Below are 17,674 nucleotides of genomic sequence, written 5' to 3' on the forward strand. Positions count from 1 at the left end.
TGATTTAGACATGAATATAGGAGGTATGATCAATAAGGTCGCAGATGACACAAAAATTGTTGGTGTCGTTAATAGTGAGGAGGAAAGCCTTAGATTACAGGACGATGTAGATGGGCTGGTGAGATGGGCGGAGCAGTGGCAAATGGAATTTAATCCTGAGAAGTGTGAGGTGATGCATTTTGGGAGGACTAACAAGGCAAGGGATGGTAGGACCCTAGGAAGTACAGAGGGTCAGAGGGACCTTGGTGTACTTGTCCATAGATCACTGAAGGCAGCAACACAGGTAGATAAGGTGGTTAGGAAGGCATATGGGATACCTGCCTTTATTAGCCGAGGCATAGAATATAAGAGCAGCGAAGTTATGATGGAGCTGTATAAAACGCTAGTTAGGCCACAAATGGAGTACTGTGTACAGTTCTGGTCACCACACTACAGGAAGGATGTGATTGCACTGGAGAGAGTGCAGAGGAGATTCACCAGAATGTTGCCTGGGCTGCAGCATTTCAGCTATGAAGAGAGACTGGATAGGCTACGGTCGTTTTCTTTGGAGCAGAGAAGGCTGAGGGGGGGGGGGGGACATGATTGAGGCATACAAGATTATGAGGGGCATTGATAGGTTAGATAGGAAGAAACATTTTCCCTTAGCGGAGGGATCAATAACCAGAGGGCATTGATTTAAGGTAAGGGGCAGGAGATTTAGAGGGGATTTGAGGAAAAATCTTTTCACACAGAGGGCGGTTGGAATCTGGAACGCACTGCCTGAACAGGTGGTAGAGGCAGAAACCCTAACACTTCAGTATTTAGATGAGCACTTGAAACGCCACAGCATACAAGGCTACGGACCAAGCGCTGGAAAATGGGATTACAATAGTTCGGTGCTTGATGGCCGGCACAGAATGATGGACCGAAGGGCCTGTTTCTGTGCTGTACAACTCTATGACTAGGGCATTAACCTAAGACACTGACTCGGGTATGCAGCCTGATACAAGGATATCAGGGACAGAGGGTTATTTTACAATATTCAAACCCCTTTACAAAGCACAAATGTAGAGAAAACACCAATTTTAACGGTCACCTTTTTATAATCCAACGTGTCTTCTTTTTCTGCCCTGCTGTGAGGCACATGCCTGCTTTCTCTGTAAAGACAGAAACCAGTTCGACTAGCCAGCTGTTCAGGACCATCACTATATGCAGTGCTGGAAAGCCCCAAGTCAAACCTGTAAAACAAGTAGACTTTGTCAACTTAATTTCTTTTTATGGTGTCATGATCAAGTAATGCTCAGCACAGGTTCACTGCAATCAAATAAATCCTAATGCAACATCTTCAAAACACTGCAGTTTCAGGTTGAGAATGCATGGATGCAAACGCACAAAGTGTGGTGAATAAGGATGGCGAGCTACAAACACAAATAGGCGTGTGTGAATATGATGTAGTGGCAATAACAGAGATGTATGTGGCTTAAAAAGAGAGAGGACTGGGCACTTAATATTCAAGGATACAAAGTGTTCAGAAAAGATAGGGAATGTAAAAAGGGAGATGGTGTGGAAGTACTGATTAGGAAAGACACTGTAGTGTTGGAAAGAGGGGATGTCCTTGAAGGGGTAAAGACAGAATCCATTTGTTTAGAATTGAGCAGAAAGGGCCTGGTTACACTACTGGGGTATGCCATCGGCCTCCCAATAGCGAGAGATATAAAGGAGCAAATCTGCAGAGAAATCACAGAAATGTGCAAGAATGATAGAATGGTGATATTAAGGGACTTTAATTAGTCAAATAACAATTGGGATAATTCTAGAGTAAAGGGTAAGGAGGTGGAGGGATTTCTGAAATGCGTTTGGGGAACTTGCTTAACCAGTATGTTCTCGGTACAACTAGGAAGTAAAGCCTATAAAATTAAAACCTGACCACAGCCCGACCTGACAACAGCCAACCCGAAGCTGACCAGGGCCGGAGTCCTTTAATTTTTTTTAAATACCTGACCCGACCCGAAAATAACAAACAGATTAAAATGAAAACAAAACGAAACAGAACAGTACAGTCCAGCCCAACCCGAGCCTGAATGCTGAAAGCAGAATACAGACCCGACCGCGACACATGTAGTCGGGTTTAGACGGGTAGCCAGGCTTTACGAGGAAGGCCACATTGCTGGATCTGATGCATGGGAATGATTGGGCCAGTTGTCTTTGGGGGAATACTTGGGTAAGAGTGATCATTACTAGTCTAAACCTAACGATCAATGAAAAGCAAGGAGCAACTTTTAAATTTGAAGGGGGCTAAGTTCAATGGGATAAGATGGGAACCAGCCAGGGTAAAATGGAATCTAAGACTTAAAGGGAAAAGTGTAACGGAATAATGGGTAATCTTTAGAAACACAGAATCATAGAAAATAGGAGGAGTAGGCTATTCGGCCCTTCGAGCCTGCTCTGCCATTATGATCATGGCTGATCATCCAACAGTAATCTGTTCCCACTTTCGCCCCACACCCTTTGATCCCTTTAGACCCAAGAGCTGTATCTAACTCCTTCTTGAAAACATACAATGTTTTGGCCTCAACTGCTTTCTGTGGTAGTGAATTCCACAGGCTCACCACTCTCTGGGTGAAGAAATTTCTCCTCATCTCAGTCCTGAAAAGTTTACCCCGTATCCTTGGACTATGACCCCTGGTTCTGGAGTACCCCTCACCATCGGGAACATCCTTCCTGCATCTACCCAGTCAAGTCCTGTTACAATTTTATAGGTTTCTATGAGATCCCCCCCCCCCCTTCTCTCTTCTGAACTCCAGCGAATATAATCCCAACCGACTCAATCTCTCCTCATACATCAGACCTGCCATCCCAGGAATCAGTCTGGTAAACCTTTGCGGCACTCCCTCGATAGCAAGAACATCCTTCCTCAGATAAGGAGACCAAAACTGCACACAATATTCCAGGTGTGGCCTCACCAAGGCCCTGTATAATTGCAGCAAGACATCCCTGCTCCTGTACTCTAATCCTCTTGCCATGAAGGCCAACAGACCATTTGCCTTTCTTACCGCCTGTTGCACCTGCATGCTTACCTTCAGCGACTGGTGTACGAGAACACCCAGGTCTCGCTGCATATTCCCCTCTCTCAGTTTATAGCCGTTCAGATAATAGTCTGTCTTCCTGTTTTTGCTACCAAAGTGGATAACCTCACATTTATCCACATTATACTGCATCTGCCATGCATTAGCCCACTCACTCAACTTGTCCAAATCACCCTGAAGCCTCTCTGCATCCTCCTCAACTCACCCTCCCACCCAGTTTTGTCTCAGCTGCAAATTTGGAGGTATTACATTTAGTTCCCTCAACTAAATCATTAATATATATTGTGAATAGCTGGGGTCCTGGAACCAATCCCTGCTGTACCCCACTAGTCACTGCCAGCCATTCGGAAAAAGACCCATTTACCCCTACTCTTTGTTTCCTGTCCACCAACCAAATTTCTGTCCATCGCAATACACTACCCCCAATCCCATGCCCTTTAATTTTACATGCTAATCTCTTATGTGGGACTTTGTCGAAAGCCTTCTGAAAGTCCAAATAAACCACATCCACTGGCTCACCCTCATCAACTCTACTAGTTACATCCTCGAAGAATTCTAGTAGATTTGTCAAGCATGATTTCCCTTTCGTAAATCCATGCTGACTCTGCCTGATTCTACCACTGTTCTCTAAGTGCTCTGCTATAAAATCTTTGATAACGGACTCTAGAATTTTCCCCACTACCGACGTCAGGCTGACTGGTCTATAATTCCCTGCTTTCTCTCAACCTCCCTTTTTAAATAGTGGGGTTACATTAGCTGCCCTCCAATCTGTAGGAACTGTTCCAGAGTCTATAGAATCTTGGAAGATGACCACCAATGCCTCCACTATTTCTAGGGCCACTTCCTCAAGTACTCTAGGATGCATAACATCAGGTCCTGGGGATTTATCAGCCTTATATCCCATCATTTCCCCAACACCATTTCTCGACTAATACAGATTTCCTTAAGTTCCTCTCTCTCACTAAGCCATGTGTTCCCCATCATTTCTGGTATGTTGTGTCCTCCTTTGTGAAGACAGAACCAAAGTATGCATTTAGTTGGTCAGCCATTTCTTTGTTCCCCATAATAAATTCCCCTGTTTCCGATTGTAAGGGACCTACATTCGTTTTCATCAATCTTTTTCTCTTCACATACCTATAGAAACTTTTACAGTCAGTTTTTATGTTCCCCCAAGCTTGCTCTCGTACTCTATTTTCCCCTTCTTAATCAATCCCTTGGTCCTCCTTTGCTGAATTCTAAACTGCTCCCAATCCTCAGGTCTGTTGTTTTTTCTGGAAAATTTATATGCCTCTTCCTTGGATCTAATGAGGAGATGCTTCAGGTACAGGCTAGGTACATTCCAATAAGGGTGAAAGATGAAGGAACCAAAGCCAGGGTTCCGTGGATGACTAAAATAACAGCAAAATACTGCAGATGCAGGAAATCTGAAATAAAAACATCAAGTGCTGGAAATTCTCAACAGGTCAGGCAGCATCTGTGGAGAGAAAAACAAAATTAATGTTTCAGGTCTAATGAAATGTCACCGGCCTGAAATGTTAACTCTATTTCTCTCTCCACAGATGCTGCCTGACCTGCTGAGTATTTCCAGCACTTTCTGTTTTTACTCCTTGGATGATGGAGATGGAGCATATGAAGAAGCAAAATAAAAGAGGGAATATGATGCACGTCAGGTGAATCCTTGAAGTGAGAACCAGGTCAAATACAATAAGTTGAAAGAGGAAGTGAAGAAGAAAATAAGACTGGCAGAGAGAGAAAGAATGGCAGTCAACTTAAAAGGGAACCCAAAAATCATCTACTGTCATGGAAATAGCAAGCAGATAGTAAGAGGCAGTGGGTCCTATTAGAGGCAAAGAGGATGAATACATGCTTCAAGGGTCAGGGCAAGGCTAGAATACTTTGAGTACTTCGTAATGGTGTTTACTAAAGAACAGGATGCCGACAAAATATCAGTAAAAGCGGAGATGGATGAGGTAATGAATGAGGTGAAAATTGAAAGGCAAGATTTACTGGAAAGGCTGGCTGTGCTTTGAGCTGATTCGTCGCCTGATCCGGATGTCTTGAATCCCAGGCTGCTAAAGGAAGTGGGGGTGGAGATAGCAGAAGGGCTTGCCGTAACCTTCCAATCTTCACTACATACAGGGGAGTGCCAGAAGATTGGAGAGTGGCAAATGTAACACCCTTATTCAAGAAAGGGTGCAAGGACAGTCCTAATAGCTACTAGTCCATCAGTTTAACATCAGTGGAGGATAAGGTTTTCGAAACAATAACTGGGGGCAGTGGTGGGAGAAAACCAACAAGCACTTGGAGAGGTTTGAGTTAATTAATGATAGCCAACATGGATTTGTAAAACAAAAATAAAATGCTGGAAATACTCAGCAGGTCTGGCAGCATCTGTGGAGACAGAAAAAAAGGGTTTATGTTTCAGGTCTGTGACCTTTCATCAGAACTGGTAAAAGTTAGAAATCTAATAGGTTTTGAGCAAGTGAAAGGGGGAAGGGGGAAGAACGAAAGGGAAGGTCTGTGATAGGGTGGAAGGCAGGAGAGGTTAAATGACAAAAGGTTTCATGGTACAAAGCCAAGGGGAATGGTAATGGGACAAGTAAAGAAACAAAAGATATGTCTGGATGAGGTGTAAAAGGCAGGATAGCAGTCACCTGAACACAAAGTAAAGGGATTAAGAAAAACAAGGGGGAGGGGAACGAAACAGCAAAAAAGAATGAAGGAAAAATTGTGGACAGAGGTCATGATCTAAAATTTTTGAACTCAATGTTGAGTCCAGAAGGCTGTAAAGTGTCCAGTCGAAAGATGAGGTGCATTGAGCTTGCATTGATCTTCACTGGAAAACTTTAGCAGGCCAAGGACAGAAAGGTCAGAGTGGAAGCAAGGTGGAGAAATGAAATGACAGGCGAAAGGAAGCCTAGGGCCTGGACTCTGAGTTCAGTAACTCTAATGATCTCTGCCCCCATTTTTTTTTTTGCTTTTTCGTTTCCCCACTCCAACCATCTCCCCCCCACCCCACAATCCCGTTTCTTTCTTCATCCCTTTACAGGCAGCCATCCTGCCAGTTACACCTCATCCAGACATATCTTTTGTTTCTTTACTTGTCCCATTACCACACCCAATGGCTTTGTACCATGAAACCTTGTCATTTGATCTCTCCTGTCCTCCACCCTATCACAGACCTTTGCTTTTGTTTTCTTTCCCTCACCCACTTCACTTGCTCAAAACCTATTACATTTCTAACCTTTGCCAGTTCTGATGAAAGGTCACTGACCTGAAACGTTAACTCTGCTTCTCTCTCCACAGATGCTGCTGACTATTTCTAGCACTTTCTCTTTTTATTTCAGATTTCCAGCATCCGCAGTATTTTTCTGTTATTTTAATTAAGAATGAGGATATTTGTGGAGCCTCCTCTTCCTGTTAGTTGTTTAATTGTCCACCACCATTCACGACTGGATGTGACAGGACTGCAGAGCTTAGATCTGATCCAATGGTTGTGGGATTGCTTCGCTCTATCGCATGCTGCTTACGCTGTTTGGCACGCACGTAGTCCTGGGTTGTAGCTTCACCAAGTTGACACCTCATTCTGAGGTATGCCTGGTGCTGCTTCTGCACTCTTAATTGTGCATAGATCTTTGAAGGTGGCAGGACATATTGAGAGAGTGTTTAGCAAAGCATGAGATATCTTGGGCTTCATAAATAGAAGTATTAAGTACGAGAGCAGGGAAGTTATGCTGAAACTTTATTAACTTCTGATTAGGCCCCAGCTACAGTATTGCATCCAGTTCTGGTCACCACACTTTCGGAAGGTTGGGAGGGTCCTTCAGAGGGTGCAAAGGAGATTTACCAGAATGGTTCCAGAGATGAAAGGAATGAGGGATTTTAGCTCCAAGGTTAGGTTGGAGAAACTGGAGGTGTTCTCTTTGGAGCAAATGAGATTGAGGAGAGATTTGACAGAAGTGTACAAGATTATGACAGGTTTCAATAAGGTAGACAAGGAAAAAGTATCCCCATTAGCTGATGGTACAATGACTAGGGGACACAGATTTAAGGTTTTGGGCAAGAAATTCAGTGAGCATGTGAGTAAGAACTTTTTTTTTTAAAAACTCAGCAAGCAGTAATGATCTGGAACTCTCTGCCTTTGAGGGTGGTGGAAGTGGAGGCGATCAATGATTTCAAAAGGAAATTGGATGGGCACTTGAGGGAAATAAGCTTTAAGGGCTACGGGGATCAAGCGGGGAATGAGATCGACTAGATTGCTCCATGGCGAGCCGGCATAGGCTTGATTGGCCGAATGGCCTCCTTCTGTGCCATAATGATTCCTTACCAACATTGGTAATCTTCCCAGCCAAACACTTGTAATGCAGGCACGTTGGGCCGAAGGGCCCGTTTCTGTGCTGCAAACTCTAAATAAACTAATTGCTCACAAAGCTATAAATATTTGTAATTTGACTTCCCAAATTATGCGCAGAGCCTCAATGACAGTCTCATCTTCCTCCTCCTCCCAACCACAACGTAAATCAGACTTTCAATGCCAAGTCTGCATGATTCTTTTTTTAAATCCTGTATTATTTGTAACTTTGACCTGTGCAGTAATACGTTATCTTGGAATAGCATGAAGGCAGAAAAAATTAACTAAATCATACCTTGAAAGTCTGTCATTCTGAAAAAAAGAAAATTAAATTTTAGCAAGTTTTCTAAAACATTTTAATCTTTCATGATAAAGACGTATTAAACGATGAAACATAAATTGAACAACTGTATGATTTATTTTTGTCCTAAAAAATAAAGACAAGGAGTTAATAATTCATACAAATTCAATGTGATCCTGCATTTAACAGAATTTCAGAATGAAATATGTTGTGAATAAAGACTTTTTATTCAAAAATATCTCAGGTAAGTTAAGGACATGCATAGTTTCACAGCCTGAAGTGGATAACCATTGATTAAAACAGATTGTAAGAGCTTTTACAAGTACATAAAAAGGAGGAGTAGCTAAAGTAGACATTGGTCCCTGAGAGGCAGAGACAGGAGAAATCATCATAGGGAATGAGGAAATGGCAGAGGCATTGAACAAATATTTTGTGTCTGTCTTTACAGTAGAAGACACAAGTTCCATATCAAAAATAGGCAGCAACCTAGGGGCTAAAAAGAGTGAGGAAATTAAGGAAATTGACATCAGCCAAAGGAAAAGTATTGGAGAAACTTGAGGGACTAAAATCTGACAAGTCCCCAGGACCAGATGGCCGACACCCAAGGGTTCTAAAAGAGATAGCTGCAGAGATAGTGGATGTGCTGGCTAGGATTTTCCAAAATTCCTTAGATTCAGGAATGGTCCCCTCAGATTGGGAGCTGACAAATGTTACACCACTTTTCAAGAAAGGAGGGAGAGAGAAAACAGGGAACTGCAGGCCGCTTAGCCTAACAGTCATTGGGAAGATGCTGGAAACTATGAAAGTCTTAATGCACTTTGAAAAACGTAGTATGATTAGAACAAGTCAGCATGGTTTTACTGAAGGGATATCCTGTTTGACAAATTTATTCGACTTTTTTGAGGATGTAACCAGTAGGGTAGATAAAGGGAACCACTGGATGTAGTATACTTGGATTTCCAAAAGACATTCGATAAGGTGCTACATAAAAGAATAGGCAAGATAAGGGCTCATGGTGTTGGGGGTAATATATTAGCATGGATAAAGGATTGGTTCACAGACAGGAAGCGAAGAGTGGGCATAAATGGGGCTTTCTCAATTAGCAAGCAGTGAACAGCGGGGTGCCGCACAGATCAGTACAGGGGCCTCAGCCATTTACACTCGATATGCATGACTTGGATGAAGAGACTGAGTAATGTATCTAAGTTTGCTGATGATACAAAGCTCAGTGGAAAGGTAAGCTGTGAGTAGGACAGAGAGAGGCTGTAAAGAGATAGAGACAGGTTAAGTGAGTGGGCACAAGATAGCAAATGGACTATAATGTAGGGAAGTGTGAAGTTGTTCACTTTGGTCGTAAAAATAGAAAAACAGAAAATTTTTAAAAAGGTGTGAAATGGTTATGTGTTGATGTTCAGAAACACTTGGGGGTACTCGTACAAGGAACGCACAAAGTTAACATGCAGGTGCAGCAGGCTATTAGGAAGGCAGATGGCATGTTGGCCTTTATTGCAAGGCGATTGGAGCACAGAAATAAATAAGTCTTACTAAAATTGCACATGGCTTTGGTGAAACCACACCTGGAATACTGTGTGCAGTTTTGGTTTCCACATTTAATGAAGGATATACTTGCACTGGAGGCAGTGCAGCAAAGATTTACTAAATTGGTCCCTGGGATGACGGAGTTGTCCCATGATGAGCGGCTGAGTAAATTGGGCCATATTCGCTGCAATTTAGAAGAATGAGAGGCGATCTAATTGAGACATACAAGACTCTGAAAGGGCTTGATAGGGTAGAAGCTAAGAGATTGTTTCTGCTGGTCGGGGAATCTGGATCATGGGGGAACAGTGTCAGGATAACGGGTCGATCATTCAGGACTGAGGTGAGGAGAAATTATAACACTCAAAGGGTTGTGAATCTTTGGAATTCTGTACCCCAGAGGGTTGTGGATGCTCAATCACTGAATACATTTAAGGCTGGGATAGATGGATTTTTAGTCTCGCAGGGAATCAAGGGATATGGGGAGCAGGCAAGAAAGTGGAAATGAAACCCAACATCAGCCATGATTGTACTGAATTACGGAGCAGGCACGATAGGCCATATGGTCTACTTCTGCTCCTATTTCTTGTGTTCTTGTATCAACATCTTAAAAAATCTTGGCTGCTAATTCACTATACAAACCCTCAAACTTAACCCCAGCAGTGTCTGACCCTTTGGGGCAGGGACTGCATCTACATTCCACACAGGTTAAGTCACTTTCTATTTGAGAAGGATCATAATTAAGGGCTATGTTCAAAATTATACACTTTTTCATTTAAACATTCCCACATTTATTAGGCAAGCTCTCAATCATTCCAGCAAGTGCAGAGGTATACATATGAATAAGGAGCAGTACGAGGCCACTCTGACCCTTCAGCCATTCAACAAGATCATGGGCTGATCTGACTGTAACCTCAACTTCACATTCCCGCCTATCCCCGATGACCTTTCACCCCCTTGCTTATCAAGAAACTGTCTACCTCTGCCTTAAAAATATTCAAAGACTGCTTCCAATGCCTTTTGAGGAGATTTCCAAAGATTCACGACTCAGAGAAATAATTTCTCATCAGTCTTAAATGGGTGACCCCTTATTTTAAAAACTGACTCCTAGCTCTAGATTCTCCCACAAGAACATCCTTTCCACATCCACCCTATCAAGACCCTTCAGAATCATATATGTTTCAATCAAGTCGCCTCTTAGTCTTCTAAACTCCACCGGATACAAGCCTAGCCTGTCCAACCTTTCCTCATAAAACTCGTTCATTCCAGGCAGTAATCCAGTAATAAAAACAAGAAATGCTGGAAATACTCAGCAGGTCTGGCAGCATCTGTGGAGGGAGAAGCAGAGTTAACGTTTCAGGTCAGTGACCCTTCTTCAGAACTGACAAATATTAGAAATTAGAATTAGAACATTATAACCCAGTACAGGCCCTTCGGCCCTCGATGTTGCGCCGACCTGTGAAACCATCTGACCTACACTATTCCATTTTCATCCATATGTCTATCCAATGACCACTTAAATGCCCTTAAAGTTGGCGAGTCTACTACTGTTGCAGGCAGGGCGTTCCACGCCCCTACTACTCTCTGAGTAAAGAAACTACCTCTGACATCTGTCCTATATCTATCACCCCTCAACTTAAAGCTATGTCCCCTCGTGTTTGCCATCACCATCCGAGGAAAAAGACTCTCACTATCCACCCTATCTAACCCACTGATTATCTTATATGTCTCTATTAAGTCACCTCTCCTCCTCCTTCTCTCCAACGAAAACAACCTCAAGTCCCTCAGCCTTTCCTCGTAAGACCTTCCCTCCATACCAGGCAACATCCTAGTAAATCTCCTCTGCACCCTTTCCATAGCTTCCACATCCTTCCTATAATGCGGTGACCAGAACTGCACGCAATACTCCAGGTGCGGTCTCACCAGAGTTTTGTACAGCTGCAGCATGACCTCGTGGCTCCGAAACTCGATCCCCCTACTAATAAAAGCTAACACACCATATGCCTTCTTAACAGCCCTATTAACCTGGGTAGCAACCTTCAGGGATTTATGTACCTGGACACCAAGATCTCTCTGTTCATCTACACTACCAAGAATCTTCCCATTAGCCCAGTACTCTGCATTCCTGTTACTCCTTCCAAAGTGAATCACCTCGCACTTTTCCGCATTAAACTCCATTTGCCATCTCTCTCTCAGCCCAGCTCTGCAGCCTATCTATGTCCCTCTGTACCCTACAACATCCTTCGGCACTATCCACAACTCCACCGACCTTAGTGTCATCCGTAAATTTACTAACCCACCCTTCTACACCCTCTTCCAGGTCATTTATAAAAATGACAAACAGCAGTGGCCCCAAAACAGATCCTTGTGGTACACCACTCGTAACTAAACTCCAGGATGAACATTTGCCTTCAACCACCACCCTCTGTCTTCTTTCAGCTAGCCCATTTCTGATCCAAAGCTCTAAATCACCTTCAACCCCATACTTCCGTATTTTCTGCAATAGCCTACCGTGGGGAACCTTATCAAACGCCTTACTGAAATCCATATACACCACATCCACTGCTTTACCCTCATCCACCTGTTTGGACACCTTCTCGAAAAACTCAATAAGGTTTGTGAGGCACGACCTACCCGTCACAAAACCGTGCTGACTATCGCTAATGAACTTATTCTTTTCAAGATGATTATAAATCCTATCTCTTATAACCTTTTCCAACATTTTACCCACAACCGAAGTAAGGCCCACAGGTCTATAATTACCAGGGCTGTCTCTACTCCCCTTCTTGAACAAGGGGACAACATTTGCTATCCTCCAGTCTTCCGGCACTATTCCTGTCAACAATGACGACATAAAGATCAAGGACAAAGGCTCTGCAATCTCCTCCCTAGCTTCCCAGAGAATCCTAGGATAAATCCCATCTGGCCCAGGGGACTTATCTATTTTCACACTTTCCAAAATTGATAACACCTCCTCCTTGTGAACCTCATGTGAAAGGTTTTAAGCTAGTAAAGCGGGGGTGGGGCAAGAGATAACAGGAGAAGGTGTAGATAGGACAAGGTCACAGAGAATAACCGACCAGAAGGCCATGGAGCAAAGGCAAACAATATGTTAATGGTGCGTTGAAAGACAAAGCATTAGAACAGATAGGGTGTAGTCTAGTAAACCCTCTCTGAACTGCTTCCAACACATTTACATCCTTCCTTAAATTAGCAGACTAATATTGAACACAGTAGGCCAGATGTGGTCTCATCAATGCCATAACACCATAGAAAAATTAATGCACAGAAGGAGGCCATTCAGCCCATCGTGTCTGCGCCAGCCGAAAAAAAACTAGCCGCTCAATCCAATCCCACCTTCCAGCACCTGGTCCGTAGCCTTGCAGGTTACAGCATTTCAGGTGCATGTCCAGGTATCTTTTAAAAGAGTTGAGGGTTTCTGCCTCCTCCACCGTTCCTGGCAGTGAATTCCAAACACCCACCACCCTCTGGGTGAAAAGATTTTTCCTCATGTCCCCTCTAACCCTTCTACCAATCACCTTAAATCTGCGCCCTCTGGCGATTGACCACTCTGCTAGGGGAAACAGGTCCTTCCTGTCTAGTCTATCCAGGCCCCTCATAATTTGGTGTACACGCACTTGGTAGTCATCATCTCCAACAAGGGAATCTAACCATCTCCCCATGACATTCCACAGCATTACCATCACTGGATTACCCCATCAATATCATGGGGGTCATCACTGGCCAGAAGCTTAAATGGAGCAGCCATATAAGTACTGTGGCTAGAAAAGCAGATTAGAGCCTGGTCATTCTGTCGCGAGTGACTGACCTCCCAACTCCTCAAAGCCTTTCCAAAATGTAATGGAATACTCTCCACTTGCCTGGATAAGTGCAGCTCCAACACTGAAAAAGCTCAACACCATCTAGGACAAAGCAACCTGCTTAATCACCAACCCACCCACCATCTTAATCTTTTACTCCCACCACCACTAGCACACTATGCCCTGTATAACTGAAGCTCAACCTCCCAACTTTTGTATTCAATTCCCCTCACAACAATAACATTCTATAAGCTTTCCTAATTACTTGCCGTACCTGCATACCAACATTATGCGATTCATGCACTAGGACACCCAGATCCCTCTGCATTTCAGAGCTCTGCCATCTCTCACCATTTAGATAATATGCTTCTGTTATGACCAGGTGAGAAAGGGGTCTGGGGGTTCCCTCTCAGCCTTTGCCTGGTATGACCAACAGGGTTTAATTTTTAAAACATTGTTTTTAGCTCCCCCTCAGTGAATCTTTGCATGCATGCCAACGTGGGCACGTCTTATATCCGTAGGCGTGGACTGTATTAGAATTTAAATTTTAAGTTTTAATAAAATTTCATCTTTCTTCTTTAAACCTAAGAAAGCCTGTGTGAATTAGTTTCTTTGTGTTATAATTTGAAAACTTTGAACAAGGATTCACAAAGGGGGAGCTCAAAACACTGTTTAAAATCAAACCCTGTTACAATAAGACCAGGTGAAGATAGTAATAAACACCGAGACACCTTTCGCACCTGGACATAACACCAAGGGGAAAGCACTTTTTGTCAGTTCATAATTGGATGTACTCTCATCTGGCAACAGGGAATAAATCTCATGGGCTCTTCCCATTAGCTTGCTTTGTAACAGGAGAGTCCAAGTTTCATGTGGCCACTTTAACCACCTTGCAGGTTTTTCCAAAAGATACAAAAAATGCTTCTACATCTACCTCATTGAATTTTATAATCAACTGGGAAAATTTTAACAAGTCTGTACCCAGCCCTGAATTACGCTCCTCCATATTGGCCATGTTTCACTGGGGTTACTCTGTCACCCCTTAGTTAACTCCAGCCACCTCAGCTCTCTCTCTCCACATTCCTTCAGGAAGGCTCTATATTTCTCTATCGTCCCTCTCTCTTTTGCTTCACGTTCCTTCTGAAAGGTTCTTTCTTTTTCTTTCTCCTGTCTACTCTCTCCTGTCTCTTTTTCTTTCTCCTATCTCTTTCCTCACATTCCTTCTGGAAGGCTCTTTCTCCTGTCTCTCTTTCTCCTTCTTCAAATTCAAGTTTCCTCTGTTCCAACTGTACCTTTGCTAAGTCTACCCTGCCTAAGTCTATTTCTAACCCTGTTTCTGTTTCTTCAGATTCAAGGGCCACTACGTGTTAGGAGTTCAGACTTGCTAGCCTTGGCACGGACAGTGATCCCACACTGCTCAGTCATTTTTCTCAACTCCACCGTAGACAGTGCTTTTAACTTATCCCAAGTTACTTCCCCCTGGCTTGGGAAGCTGCTGGCTTCAGTCGCAGACAGGTTAGTATTCTAGCACACACAACCACAAGAAAACCTGTATTGAAATCTTTTCTCTTTTTGATCGGGATCAATTTGATTTCCCACTTTCAATTTCCAATCTATCTGTGGGTCCAATCTGGTCGCTAGCCCACAAATTTCTGCTATGACCAGGTGAGAAAGGGATCTAGGGCTTCCCTCTCAGCCTTTGCCTGGTTTGACCGCAAGAGAGTTTAATTTTTAAAACACCGTGTTTTTAGCTCCTCCTCACTGAATCCTTGTTCACTGCTCTCTAATTGTAGGGCAAAGAAATCAACCAGACAGGTTTTCTTAGATTTAAACAAGAAAGGTGTAATTTTATTAACCTTAAAACTAATACAAATACACGACGTGACCACACTGGTGTGCATACGTGATAAACACACATGCAAATAGAGGCAGAAAAGGAGCAAGAATAAAGGGGAAAAGTTTGAAGCAGTAGCTGGAGGTCATTTCCTGTTCTTTGGAGAGTCATTGATAGCAGTTAAATCTTGCCGTTTCGTTGGGGCCCAGTGTAGGCTTTCAAACTTGTTTCAATGTATGTGTCTTCTCTTGAGGTTTAAGTGACTTCAATGGATCTGGAAATTCATGAGAGAGAGACACACACAGACAGGCAGGAGAGGGGCTCTTTCTTCAAATTCAGTTGCAGTCTGACCCAAACTCTTCCATGAGCAGTTCAAAACCAAACCTGGACAAGCAGGTTAGTTATGTGATTAGTTTTTTTAAAAATAAACTCTACTGCGTTTTTGTGGTTTCCTTTCATCTTAGCAGACACCCGCAGTGGGTGAGCGGGGAGATGGAATGCTGGCTTGTTACATATTCAGTGTCTGGTGATCAAAATCCATTTGGGTTAACTGGATCAGGCAGCAGTTCCATTGTCTTTTCCCAGGCAACTGTTGCTTAGAATGCAAATTTTTCCACCCATTGCACTGCTGATCTCTTTAAACAAGTCATGTCTTCATTCCAGCAACAGTTTAAAATTAATGTTAAATATGACAAAATTAATATGCCTCATTCTTGGCAGGTGGGGTCTTCATGACAGTTCTTTTTTATTCTTCCTGCCAAAATGGACAATTTCACCTTTTCCCACATTATACTGCATTTGCCAGATCTTGGCTCCCTATGTAGCCTCATGTCCTCTTCACAACTTACTTTCCTACCTATCTTTGTCATCAGCAAATTTAGCAACCATACCTTTGGTCCCTTCAACCAAGTCATTGATGTCAATTGAAAAAAGTTGAGGCCGCAGCACTGATTCCTGTGGCACACCACTCGTTACATCTTGCCAACCAGAAAATGGCCCATTTATGCCTACTTTGTTTCCTGTTAGCTAGCCAATCTTCTATCCATGCCAATATGTTACCCCCTACACCATGAGCTTTTATTTTCTGCAATAACCTTTGATGTGGCACCTGATCAAATGACCTCTGGAAATATAAGTACAGTACATCCACTGGTTCCCCTTAATCCAGAGCACGTTACTTCTTCAAAGAACTCCAAATAAATTGGTTAAACATGATTTCTCTTCTACAAAACCATGTTGACTCTGACTGATTACCTTGAATTTTTCTAAGTGCCCTGCTATAATGCCTTTAATAATAGCTAACATTTTCCCTATGACAGACGTTAAGCTAACTGGCCTGTAGTTTCTTGCTTTCGGTCTCCCTCCCTTTTTCAGTAAAGGTGTTACATTCGCTATTTTCCGATCTAATGAAACCTTCCCCGAATCTAGGGAATTTTAAAACAAATGCAGACCCCAATTGACAATGCCCCATCTCCTCAGAGCGACCATTCATGGTAAAATTCTGATCCGATACACAATTCCAAACACCAACAGACTAGAAACATAGCAAATTATAGGAGGGGAATAAACTCCATTGCCCATCTGATCATTTCCAAAATTATTTCCACTCAACCACAAGGTCAAATACTTGTCTAGTTCTTAAAATTTCCCCACACTATCTGCCTCCCTCCACAATCTAGTCCACACATTCACCACCTCTGTGTAAAGATACTTCATCTAAAATGTCAGGTTCTTCCATATTTAAGCCCATCATTGGTTTACGTTTGTGACAATTTTAGACAAACTTCTATTTGACTATTTTTTTCAAAAGAATTTTGAGCACTTCAATATTTTCCATCCCTGTTGTTCTCAAGTTAAACAATCCTTAAGCCTCCTTGCACAGATGCCATAAGATAGCTATCAGTTTGGGTATGCTTTTCTGCACTTCACCCAATATCCTTGGTGTGGTACATTGAGGTAAAGTGCGAGCATACCTGTGTCTTGCTTTAGGTCATCAGCACCTCATCTATTCCAGCCCAATAGCCCAACAGTTTTCCTTACTCCTGCCACATACAGGGCTATTGCTTTCAGCAAGCCACAAATAACAGTTCCTCCGAGCTGTGCTCTGCAGCACCGACCTATTCAGATTTTCTCTCCATTTATTTCCCTTTCCAAGCCTTATTGCCTTGCATTTATCCAAATTCATTGTCATTTTTCCACTCATGAGATCACCATCTCAACCGACTGAGATCCCTCTGCTATCTAAAAACAGACAGCTTTGTTTTTGAAATAAAAACAAAGTGCTGGAAATACTCAGCAGGTCAGGCAGCATCTGTGGAGTTTTTGCCCTAGCAACCAAACCAGAAATACAAACCATACAATTCAAACCTCCAAACACCAAGGCTGGCTGACTGGTGCTCCTCTCTTCTTTTTCAGCCCTATAGACAGCTCGTTAAAGGAGCAAAGATTTCCACCTTTATCTGGACCACAATGCAACCATTTTGTCAGCAAAAGGCCAGAGAAGCTGGGGAGTAAACAATGACTCTGGCACGACTAGGTGACAGTGCTTCAAGAATTTGGAGGTTATCAAGGGCACCAACTGCACTGGGAGATGATTTGAGACCAACCAGCTGAACTGCAACACACCTCACTCAGAATGGTGACGAAGCTTATGCAGGTTTCTTTAGAAATTGAGAAAAAATAGCATTTTGACACTCAAGTACAGTCTTAAGTTCTTAATTTAACTGTAGCTTTTACGATAATTTTTGTAGTAGAATGCCTAGAGTT

The 17,674-nt window shown here is 42.9% G+C and overlaps 1 protein-coding gene across 12 annotated transcripts in view; it reads right to left on the reverse strand.

The window, feature by feature from the left end:
- The window catches only part of ppp1r12a (protein phosphatase 1, regulatory subunit 12A), a 271,369-nt gene that overhangs the window by 24,422 nt on the left and 229,273 nt on the right, over window positions 1-17,674 (reverse strand). For all 12 annotated transcript variants that reach the window (XM_068050119.1, XM_068050120.1, XM_068050118.1 and 9 more), the window contains 2 exons: window positions 7,712-7,728; window positions 1,076-1,217 (listed from right to left, as the gene is read on the reverse strand). In XM_068050119.1, the coding sequence (XP_067906220.1) occupies window positions 1,076-1,217; window positions 7,712-7,728 (159 nt within the window). The remainder of the gene's footprint in view (window positions 1-1,075; window positions 1,218-7,711; window positions 7,729-17,674) is intronic.

This window comes from Heterodontus francisci, chromosome 18 (genome assembly GCF_036365525.1).
Source record: "Heterodontus francisci isolate sHetFra1 chromosome 18, sHetFra1.hap1, whole genome shotgun sequence".
Taxonomy (NCBI): Eukaryota; Metazoa; Chordata; class Chondrichthyes; order Heterodontiformes; family Heterodontidae; genus Heterodontus; species Heterodontus francisci.